The 12,038-nt window shown below is 42.5% G+C and overlaps 1 protein-coding gene across 6 annotated transcripts in view; it reads left to right on the top strand.

The window, feature by feature from the left end:
* Window positions 1–11,644, top strand: part of Evi5 (ecotropic viral integration site 5) — a 227,066-nt gene extending 215,422 nt beyond the window's left edge. For all 6 annotated transcript variants that reach the window (XR_013311273.1, XR_013311272.1, XR_013311271.1 and 3 more), the window contains one exon: window positions 5,762–11,644. Coding sequence is in view for 3 of the 6 variants with exons in the window: in XM_077649323.1 (XP_077505449.1) it covers window positions 5,762–6,028 (267 nt within the window). In the remaining 3 variants the exon portion in view is untranslated. The remainder of the gene's footprint in view (window positions 1–5,761) is intronic.
* Window positions 11,645–12,038: the final 394 nt, after the last annotated feature.

The raw sequence follows: 12,038 nt of genomic DNA, 5'->3' as shown, positions 1-12,038 counted from the left end.
AGATGTCTGAATTTGGGGAGGGAGGGTGGAGGCCAAAAAAAAACAAACAAAAAAGTCTCACATCAGCATACAGTTCAGCCTGCTTATAACAAACATGACGGCCACGTGGATTGCGTTCGTTGTATCCGATGTTCGTAGTAAGTGGACTGCCTATATTACGCCCAAAAATACCAAGTCCGCCAACAGTAGCATTTATCCTTAAAGACTGCGTCATGCGCGTCGATTTCTTTAAAGTAAACCCTACCGCAGTGCTTTCCAAGCACTACAGGGTGATCATGTTCTCCTCGCCAAGACCCTCGCTGCCTACAATCTGTTTTAGGAACGGCATAAAACTAATCGGGGTTTGAAGTGTCCACTGCAGTTTGTGGCAGGTTGGTTGCATTAATCAGATTCCTAGTGATACGGAATTGCTTGTACTTCGTTCGTTGTATCCGATGTTCGTAGTAAGTGGACTGCCTATATTACGTCCAAAAATACCAAGTCCGCCAACAGTAGCGTTTATCCTTAAAGACTGCGTCATGCGCGTCGATTTCTTTAAAGTAAACCCTACCGCAGTGCTTTCCAAGCACTACAGGGTGATCATGTTCTCCTCGCCAAGACCCTCGCTGCCTACAATCTGTTTTAGGAACGGCATAAAACTAATCGGGGTTTGAAGTGTCCACTGCAGTTTGTGGCAGGTTGGCTGCATTAATCAGATTCCTAGTGATATGGAATTGCTCGTACTTCGTTCGTTTTGTATCCGATGTTCGTAGTAAGTGGACTGCCTATATTACGCCCAAAAATACCAAGTCCGCCAACAGTAGCGTTTATCCTTAAAGACTGCGTCATGCGCGTCGATTTCTTTAAAGTAAACCCTACCGCAGTGCTTTCCAAGCACTACAGGGTGATCATGTTCTCCTCGCCAAGACCCTCGCTGCCTACAATCTGTTTTAGGAACGGCATAAAACTAATCGGGGTTTGAAGTGTCCACTGCAGTTTGTGGCAGGTTGGCTGCCTTAATCGGATTCCTAGTGATACGGAATTGCTCGTACTTCGTTCGTTTTGTATCCGATGTTCGTAGTAAGTGGACTGCCTATATTACGCCCAAAAATACCAAGTCCGCCAACAGTAGCGTTTATCCTTAAAGACTGCGTCATGCGCGTCGATTTCTTTAAAGTAAACCCTACCGCAGTGCTTTCCAAGCACTACAGGGTGATCATGTTCTCCTCGCCAAGACCCTCGCTGCCTACAATCTGTTTTAGGAACGGCATAAAACTAATCGGGGTTTGAAGTGTCCACTGCAGTTTGGGGCAGGTTGGCTGCATTAATCAGATTCCTAGTGATACGGAATTGCTCGTACTTCGTTCGTTGTATCCGATGTTCGTAGTAAGTGGACTGCCTATATTACGCCCAAAAATACCAAGTCCGCCAACAGTAGCGTTTATCCTTAAAGACTGCGTCATGCGCGTCGATTTCTTTAAAGTAAACCCTACCGCAGTGCTTTCCAAGCACTACAGGGTGATCATGTTCTCCTCGCCAAGACCCTCGCTGCCTACAATCTGTTTTAGGAACGGCATAAAACTAATCGGGGTTTGAAGTGTCCACTGCAGTTTGTGGCAGGTTGGCTGCATTAATCAGATTCCTAGTGATACGGAATTGCTTGTACTTCGTTCGTTGTATCCGATGTTCGTAGTAAGTGGACTGCCTATATTACGTCCAAAAATACCAAGTCCGCCAACAGTAGCGTTTATCCTTAAAGACTGCGTCATGCGCGTCGATTTCTTTAAAGTAAACCCTACCGCAGTGCTTTCCAAGCACTACAGGGTGATCATGTTCTCCTCGCCAAGACCCTCGCTGCCTACAATCTGTTTTAGGAACGGCATAAAACTAATCGGGGTTTGAAGTGTCCACTGCAGTTTGTGGCAGGTTGGCTGCATTAATCAGATTCCTAGTGATACGGAATTGCTCGTACTTCGTTCGTTTTGTATCCGATGTTCATAGTAAGTGGACTGCCTATATTACGCCCAAAAATACCAAGTCCGCCAACAGTAGCGTTTATCCTTAAAGACTGCGTCATGCGCGTCGATTTCTTTAAAGTAAACCCTACCGCAGTGCTTTCCAAGCACTACAGGGTGATCATGTTCTCCTCGCCAAGACCCTCGCTGCCTACAATCTGTTTTAGGAACGGCATAAAACTAATCGGGGTTTGAAGTGTCCACTGCAGTTTGTGGCAGGTTGGCTGCATTAATCAGATTCCTAGTGATACGGAATTGCTCGTACTTCACTTACAACGACTTCGTTAGAGCACGGCTCTGTGATGTTGTCATCCGCATGGAAGTAGTCATCCGAGGTGACATCGGGCCAACTGTGCATCAGCGACGCCTTGCCACATACTGACATGCATCTAATCATGTGTGTTTTGGACAGCGTCATCTTCTATCGTTTCTGGGCCCATGTAATGAAGAAAGTAGCACGGCGCACGTGCGTACAGAATGTATCAGCTGCACTGTCTGCTCTCTGGGACTGCCTGCACATGGTACCGGCAGCACAAAAGGTGGAGCCGACTGGGCAGGCGATGCGTATCATGTGACCAGCGAGGTCGGCAAGGCATTCAAACTTCTCAACTTGCTACTGTTAGTTTATCTATGACCATGAGCACTAGCTTCACTTTCGACGCTACCACAGTCTTGCACCCACCACACTTCTGCTTCCAGCTGGGACGCTTCCCCCAGCCGATGCGTGTGCAGGCTATGATTGACCTTATAGGCCATTGGCACGTGCCTTTCCGGTGGTACCTGCGCTTTCAATGCCACCTTTTTTATTGCTTATTTGGGTCAACATGTTCTTTCTGGGGTGGTGTTGTGGGGACTGAGAGACTCTCTTCGATCTCTGAGTTAGGCTGGCAGAGAGAGTTTCTCAACTTCGGGGTCAAGTTTGCAGTGCCTCCTCGTTCGGTATAACCGAGTGATGCGGCCACAGTTGTTCGTTTTACCCGAGACGGATTGCCATTGCGTTAATGCATACTTTGATGGTAGCGCCGCATTCGTTTGTAATAAGCGGGCGTTCATTATATCTGCGGCCGTTATAAGGAGGCTCGACTGTGTCATTATTTCCTGAAAATTCTGTCATTTGATTGCTGCACGCAAGAAACTTGCATCACAATAACTATTTTTTGGAGTTCTTTGAAATGGTGCAGTGTGCGCATGGCGTCAAATGAACCAACATGTATGTCCTTTAGGTAAGTCAGGGTGTCAACAGCCTGCCCCCCAGATCATGCATACCATACGATAAAAAGAAAAAAAGACAAAGACATCGCATACACGCGCAAGACGTAATGTAAAAATATTGCAGGCTCCATGATAACAGAAACAACAGGGGCAGTACAGTCCGTGATGTGCATTCAGCGTAAACGAACAAGAAAATGGCAGAGTGCCGTATGAAGCAATAACACATCTCAATTGATGGCCATAGCGATGAGTACGGCACCTCTACATTTCGGGTGGACACAAGCGCCACTAGTGATTAGTGGCCGCACATCTGAGTCACTCACTCACCATCATCGCCCCATCTCTGGCACCTCGTACATATGTGAGCTCTCCCACCTATCTGAATTAACCGAAAGGAGGCCAGATTCTGCTGAATTAACAAGTTTTGGGCCGTAGAATTGTATGTGTGTTTGACGGGACTGGATCAGGTGTTTGAATTAGCTGATTTTCTGAATTAACAAGGTTTTACTGTACCACGCAGCAGTGAATTTTGATGCAAGTTTTAAGGGCATAAGCAGCTTTTCTTTATGAGCATAGCAGACTTCCCTATATTAAGGCCTTTCTGTGAACAGCACTGGTTGTGGGACTTTATTGCATCTTGAGATAATTCTTTTGTGTGCTTGCAGTAGTAGTGAGTCTGAGAATGATGTCAGGTAGTTAGATTTTTGTTCGAATGATTATCTGAAAAAAACAAAACAAATCAGCCCAGAACATCAACTGTCCACAGGGAAGCTTAATTTTCTGGCTGCAGCTAATTTACCGTTATTTATGCCATTTAAGATGCATAGGATATTGGCAGTATTTAGCCCCTGGTTACGGTTGCCTACATTGTATGACCAAGATTCTCTGCTGCTATCTCAGCCAAGAGTGCTTTTCTGAGAAGATATCCTGCATCTCGTGGTGTCACTGGCACCATGAGGTGAAGCCAAACAGCTCGCAATAAATAGCAACGGACGTTTTCTGGCTGTTTTCACAACAGAGGCAAGAGGATTTGAGCCAGTGTGAACCAGTATGTCTAGATGCACATGCTGAGCAAGCAGTTTTACTCTGAAGCTGAGTGGTCATATAAGAAAAGGTCACATGTGTGGGGTTGCATTGTTCGTTGGCTTGCTCATTTACATGCGCATTACCGAGCTCCTATGACTGTGTCTCTACTGGAGACGCAGTTTGTTTTTTATCTGATCTTGTTTTTCCCAGAATAATATCCAGGAGTCATCTTTCTGCTCTTCTGGGCACATTGCATGGCTATGGGTATTTCACAACCACAAGGAACTGTTTGCGGAGTACCATGAGAGTCTTGGGCAATGAATTTTTTTGGGGGGATCAAAAAGTTTTTGAATTAAACTTCACTTTTGTGCTCAGCACTCAGCAAGTATTGGAGCATCCTATGCATCCTCTAAATATTAGGCGATTTTCTTTCTTTCATGATGTACCCATACATTTATTTTTTGCTGTCCTGGTCATTGAATTTTTATCTTAGTTTCTTTGTTTATTGCAGTTTAACATTTATTCTTTAAATGTCCACCATTCAGAAGCATATTTAATTTAGTTTTGCCTGTATACTTATTAGTATTTCTTAACGAAAATTTCTAGTGAAAACTTTTTTGAATATGTCCAAGAAACAAGCAGTCTGTATGAGGCAGCAAATATTTTTTGTAGCTCACATTATTGATAAGCTAAAACATTGAAACTTTCAGGTGCCTTAGGCTGATGGCCTTAAGGCCCTAAGACAAGAAACATTTTGTGTATTTCATAATGTTCATTTTATATTCTGTTATTTAGAATCCTGTCTTCCTGACCTCTCTTTACGTCAGAATTTTTAAGTTTTAAGTATTTGCATAAGTATTAAAGTATTTACCACATTTTGTGTTTGACAAGTAAAATGGCAGATTACAACCTAACCTTTCTGACATGCATATTATAAGAAAGTGCATTCATTTCATTCAGTTTAATTTTCATGTGTTGCTTGTTGATGTAACTGTTCTACTTTTTACAATAAAAATAACGAAAAGGGCCTACAAAGAACAGCCATTTTTGCCGCATTAAGGAAAGAATTCAAAATATTCTTGGAGTTGAAAACAATGTCAAGGTTAGGAGTGAGTAATATTTGTACATGCAAGGTCATGAGTGAGAGGGAGACTGAAGAGATATATAGAATACAAAGTCTAAAACTATGTCACCTTTCTGCTTGAATAATAGCTGAATCATACTATGTCTATTTTGGGGAAGAATATTGTCTTAATTATATTGTACTCAGTTTAGTTTGAAAGATTAGCGATAACTCTGCCAGCAATATTTTGTCCAGTTTTTGCATGGCATATCCCTTTGTGACTTTGATGTTATGAAAAATTAAGGTTCTAAGACCAGACAACTAAAAATTTGGCAGTGCCAGAGACGGAAAAAGAAGACTAGCCTCCGGGTTTTGTGTGCATCGTGTTTGGTGTGTCCACTTTTGTGTAAACCAAGAAGATCCATCTGTGTGTCTTGCCCAATGCTTGCTTCACTCCCTTGTGCAGGTCATGCAGCTACAGATAATGAACAAGCGCTTGAGCTCTGCACTGGCAGTGGCTAGGCTGCGGCAGCCAGATGCCCAGAAAGTTGGAGTGGCCGCAGCATCCGGCCCGTTGAGTAGTTCACCGCCACTCACCCTGGTCGGCGGGCTGAGCCGCAGCACCAGCCTCGTGGAAGACAGCGTCACTGAGCAACTGCTTCAGCTTGGACTGGAACTCTCGGTCAGCCAGCACCCAGCCAAGCAACCCAAGCTGTCTAACGGGGAGCTCTAGTGTCACCTTTTATCTGTATGCTGCACCCTGAAATGAGGGTTTCCACTTGTGATACGCATAACAAAGCTTGGGAGCTTGTGGGGGAGGGTGTTGTTGACTGCTTGGGATGCTATCACACACTTGAGAGCGACGTATTTGTTGCAGAAGGCTTTTCTTTGCTTTGCTTATGGAAGAAAGGTTTTGATTCACTGGTACCATTGTTGTACACTGAATTTGACGCCACTGAGAAATATAGCAGACCAGAAGTAAGTGTTGGGTGCCTTCACTTGTTGGGAGTGCTATCCCATCCAACCAATGTTCGTTGTTCTGGACAGGCACAGATGTATGGGTCACTCTTGGAGGGGCAGTTGGGAGGGTCCCATTGGATCCATGTATTTCTTTGACCCCACCCTCGATAAATCCACACCTGGTTTTGGACAGTATCATCATTGCAAAGTAGAGGTAATGTGATTGCCAATAGTCTGTTCTGGTGCAGAACCGAAAACTGGGTGAGTTGGTGAACGTTTAGCATATTTGAATAACGTGAAGAAACGACTAAGCAAAAACTGATGTAGCCCTGTGAATAGGGGAAGCGAAAAAAACAGGTGAGGCAAAAGGTGTTTAACCCTGTCTTTGGCTTCTGCACTAGGTTTAATGCCAGAGCACAAAAATGTTACAAGAGTTCATTGTGGATAAAAGAAGAAAAAAAAAAGTTATGCCCACAAGCACTGAACTCTTTGAAGGGACAATACCATGTACATCTGCCAGTATTTACGCCTTCTGTAAGATGCTGCTTTTGTGTGTTTAATTAGAACCAGTACTGTGCATTCAACATGCTTTTAGAGCTTGCTCTTGCCAACATGAAGGTTTTGGGGTTTAATATAGTTCACTCAAGTGAATTAAATACTTCAAGCTTTTTTTTTTCATATTTTTATGGAAAACATTTGTTAGGGCACCTGAATAGTTTGCCAGGTTGTGTTGAGTTAAAATGAATAGATATATTTGAAACGTAAGCAATTTCCAGTGCTTTTTTTTTTGTCTAGTGAAGAGAAAACCTTTGGCAATATTATTTTTTTGTTTTATTGGCTTGGTAGTTGCAAGAACTCTAGTTTGTTAAATTAGCTGATTAGCCAACTGTGTCAATGAGAGTTTTTGCAAAAGTATTTAAAAGCTTGCTGCAGAGCTGGTTATGTGAAGCACATACTTTTACTTTTATTTAGCTGTGTGTTCACCCACAAGGCTCACCTTTCATAATAGCTTTTCCTGAACACTGCTAGCGGGCTGCATGCTCAGTGTGTACCGCTGCACCCATAGCTCATGAGCCAGGTTGGCAGCAGTAGTAGTTTTGGGCGTACACGAGCTGCTTGCGTACTTCCCACTTTGCACATGGTACCTACTTTGAGCAAAAGCCTGTGCTATCATTTCACAGGAAAAACTTCTGTTTGCAGAAAGCTTAGCTACATTTCTGAAAGGCCTTTGGCCTTTTTTTTTTGCATCAGGGGTGATTCTGTGGCTTTGTGCTGCAATATATAGCTTTATTCCTTGCTATAGTTGGGGACAAGTTTTTTTGGCTATGGAACAGAGGCTAGGCAGGAGAGGGAGAGATGAGCTTTTGTTCCCGTGCCTTGGGAAGTGAGCTCCTCAGCCCTAGCGGCCCCGCACCGCCTCTCCAACTCCTCTTCACCCTTCTGCACCCCTACCAAACAACGAAACACCCACCCCCCACAAGGCATGGGCACAAAAGCCTGTCTCTCCCTTCTCTAATTAGCCTCTGCTGCAATGTCAAATTAAGTCGTCCCCGAGTGTAGACTAATCTCCTGGACCTCATTCGATGACGAAATACTGTAATGTATTGATATATATTTATATATATATTATTTAGAAGTACCGTTCTAAGTAGAATTTTGGTGTGTGTCACATTTGTAAAGAACACTCCAGCCTGTGGCTCACTTTATGCAGTATCAGCTATTTATGTGTTTAGAACCAGTTTGCAGTTGCAGCGAGAATAAGGAGCACCTCATCATATCATCTGCTTTGACACAGGGGTGATGGGATAGGAGTAGTAGAAGACAAGGGGCTATAGGACCAGAAGCAGAGGCCTTGGATATAGTGTAGTGTGAAAAAATAATGCTGACAGGTTTTTGACAATCTGTAAGAATTATACTCGGCAAATCTAAAATGACAAAAGTGGACAATTGGATGGTGCTCACTTCACAATGCCACTTGATGTCTTTGCAACTGCATGGTGCATCTACATGTAGCCCTAGCTGACACTGCGTGAAGCACAAGTACATGCCTGCATGTTAGCTGTGAGCATGATACTCGCTGCATGTTAGGCTTCCTTATACCAGTTGCAGGTGGTGTCACTGACTTGCATACTTAGCTAGGTTAAGGCAGTTTTTACGTAAAACACAGTATGCACTCCTTGTAAGGCATACTGTCACTGATAAACTTGCTGGTGCAAACAATCACTCATAGGCCATTTTATCAATGATTGAGCAAGCTTGCATTTGTCGTAATTAAATGTCAGCACACATCTTTGCAGGTTTGACCAACGTCAAGAATGGTTGACACTTGTGAGAAAGCAACTGCCATTTGCATAGCATAAAATGCATGTGGCAAAATGTTGGTGGTTTATTGGCATCAGTATCGCCTGCATTGATCATCAGTGGCATATTGGTGTGCACAGTGTACCAGTGGGTTTTGGCAGAAGTGTTGAAGCCATCATTGCCATTAGTGTTGTAAATTTTGGTTGCATTACATGTGGTTAAGGTATTGTAGTTTCATGTCATCTGCAAAGTTCAAGCACTCTTGAAGCCTTTTGCAAAATTATGTTCATAGTATTGGGTCAGTGATACAGGTTGAAATTTTCGTGCTAATGGTATATCAAGAGAAACACTGTTGTCAGCCTTGCTCCGAAGAGCTATATGGCATTCAGTTTATGACTTGAATTATGTTAACATACCAAAAGTATGTTCAGAGTACCTCTAAGAAGTTTGGTGCTGTAATACGATTGTCTGCATTACCATGGGTTGGTAGCCTCCTGGGTTGCTGCGTTTTCATGGATGGGCCGTACCTCTATTAAACCATCATTAAACTGTCCAAACTCATTCAGCACAGGCTTTAGGAGAACTGAATACTTTGGCTACATGACTCAGCTTTTACTCATGCCGTCTCATCCAGCTGTGCCAGGGGCATGTTTCTAATGCTTTATGCATGCTGTTTTGTACTGAGAAGAAAGCCATTTTATGCCATATAAGTAAAGACACACTTTTTACACTCACAGAGGGCAGGCCATAAATATTTTAAGCTTTCTAAGCATGGAACATGGTCGAGTAGTCACCAGGCAATTTTGATGCAGAGCTGCCATCTCGGGCGTCATCGCTGGCACAAAAAAGTGTTTGAACCTTGTACATCTCAATTATCTTCCACCAGTTTTGGTGGAACGATGTCAGTGGCATGCTTTGTGAGCTGTAAATTAGGAAAGTGTGAACCGTGGAATACTGTGTTGGTGTTTAGTATTTAGTAGCTCATTGCTAGTGGAATACCAGGTGCTGAAGGCCCTCAGTATTTTCTTTTTCTAGAAGTATTGCTTAGGCATTGCTTAGGCATGTAGACGATTGCTTAGGCATTGTGGTAGCAACTTAGCAGCTTGCTGAACTGCGCTTAAGAACTCTGAAGTGAGGATTTTGCAGAAAGCTAGCTTTCTGTAAACTTTTTTTTTGCCCTGCAGCACTCTAACCGAGTGCTCATTACAGCATTTCTATTTCTTATCAGTGGTGTCTTTTTTTACATTCAGAAATGCAGCACTGTGTGTAAGCATGCCACTTGTTCTCCTCTATTGTCTTGTGGTGCTCCATAAAACTGAGGTACATGCATAATTATTTTTTGTGCACCTTGTGATAGTGATGTGATGCATGGCTGGCTTGTTGCAGTTCTTGCTGGGCTGCACCCCTGCATTTCATTTAATGATATGAGACATGAATTTTGTTTTTCCCTGTAGCCATATTAATGTGGGTGAACTGTTTGTTCTTGAGCCTCATTTACATTTAAAGTATAATTGTGGCATTCCAGGATGCAGCTGTGTTTGAGCTGATATTTAGTGATGACTTTTTCTTTTAAATAAAGGAAATATTTGTGCCCCTAAATTTTTAGCCACTAAAGTAGCTGTAAAAGAAGCTGTATGTGTTTATTGCATTAGCGTATATAGCATGAACTGAATTGTAACCGTTAGGCTGTTCCTTTAGGCCTTTTCTTTGTGAGTTTGCATTGACTGAGTTAAAGTTTAGCAGGTTTCGGCATCAGTTCGTAGCTGTTTTTGATCTGCTGCATATAAAGGTGTGGAAGGCATGAGCTTAACTGTTACAGATTTAGCACACTCAAAGTCTTGCTACAGTGAATGACAAGTAAGCTTGATTGTTTTTTGCAAGCTGTTTGAATGTTGAAAGCCTTGATGGCATACAAATGTGGCTAAGACTCATGGAACATGATTCATAATAGAAATGGTTTAATTATATGCTGTGTTCCTTCACCAAATCATGTCTCAAGTTATGTCCAAGAAAATGATACTCTCCAAGGCCAGTTCTTTAGAAGAAACCTTTCGTGATACAAAGAAATGCATACTTAATCTTTTTGTACATGCTGTAAGATATATGTAAATCAAGCAGATTTTGCTACATTATTGGGATTATGCACTTATTAAATCAGTGCAGTAACACTTGAACATCTATTGACGAATCAAATCTTTTTTGCAAGATGGGCAATATTTTTTGTATATAACACTGCGGCCTCTTATTTTCTTGTATTGTTTCCATAAGACATGATACCGTATTAAGATGAACTACTTAATGTATAATATATGATAAATGCATTGTTTTTGCAACAAATGTACGCTCTGTTTAAATTGCCAAAAGAATAACTGTGGGCTTTAGGCTCGCAGCATATTGGATTGGCATACATATTTTCTCATTCAAAAGGAGAGATGTGCATTCTTAATGTTTTGAAAAAATATGATTCTTTGTTGTAGGTTCTGTATTAAGCCTAGGGTTCTTGGGTACAAGTTATTACAATGCCTAAATGTACTGATCTGTGTTAACTTTTATTTGTACATTTTTGTAAATAAAGAGATATATATGCTGTTTATTATTTATTCTATGTTTCAGAGGGTTTTTGAGGGACTGGGTATTGCAAGGTTCTGTTTGTTTCGCGGTTTTGTACTCCAAAGTGGATTGTTGCAAGCTTATGAAGTGAGCTGTACAGTGATGTCCTGCAGCGCCAATCAGAAAGAGTGATTCTATATACTCTTGGGTATGGCTAGCACATGTTTGTTTGGGGCTCTAGCACTGTTTCATTTGCACAGTACAACAGTATGCTTCTGTGTGTGTTTAGTATTCGAGTATGATAAGCGCCTGATGCTAGACACTTTTTTTCTTTTATGTACAAGTTGATGTTGCATTCCCCTCAGCTGTGCGTAGAATTAAGTAGAAACTAATAGTGTACTGGTGACCCCTGCAAAACTATGTGTGCTGTCATTTCCTCTTGTTTCCTACTGTGTTACCACTAGAGTTTGTTCCATACCTGTTTACCCTGGCCTCTGTTGAAAATTTAAAAAAGAAAATAAAGCACTGCTGCAATATACCAGTGGTCGTTTTTGATTTCGTGAGGAAATAAACTGTGTAGCCATACATTCAGGTACAGTGTTTCGCTGCCTTCTCATTTTTGAAGACTTCGCTCGAGAAAGGCAACGGACACAAGCGCTCGCTGAGTTTCCAAAAACCGAGTCACTCCCCAACACTTGCTCTCGTTTGCTCACTGATAATGTTACATTGCTGAGCCGGCTTCAGGCGGGGACCAGCGAGTGGCGTGCTCCTGTATTTGGCAAGCGTAACATGCTCAAATGCGAGCTATCTTGAGGCCAGCGGCCCACTGGTGATGCAGCCTCGCTCCGCAGCATCAATGTTCACGTGCTCAAGACAAGACTTTCTAAACCCATGGACTTATCCTTGAGGTGGCAGCTACCTAGCAAACAATA

This window comes from Amblyomma americanum, chromosome 1 (assembly GCF_052857255.1).
Source record: "Amblyomma americanum isolate KBUSLIRL-KWMA chromosome 1, ASM5285725v1, whole genome shotgun sequence".
NCBI classification, from domain to species: domain Eukaryota; kingdom Metazoa; phylum Arthropoda; class Arachnida; order Ixodida; family Ixodidae; genus Amblyomma; species Amblyomma americanum.
The sequence above is the reverse complement of the archived record's forward strand: the minus strand, read 5'-3'. Positions and strand labels throughout refer to the sequence as shown.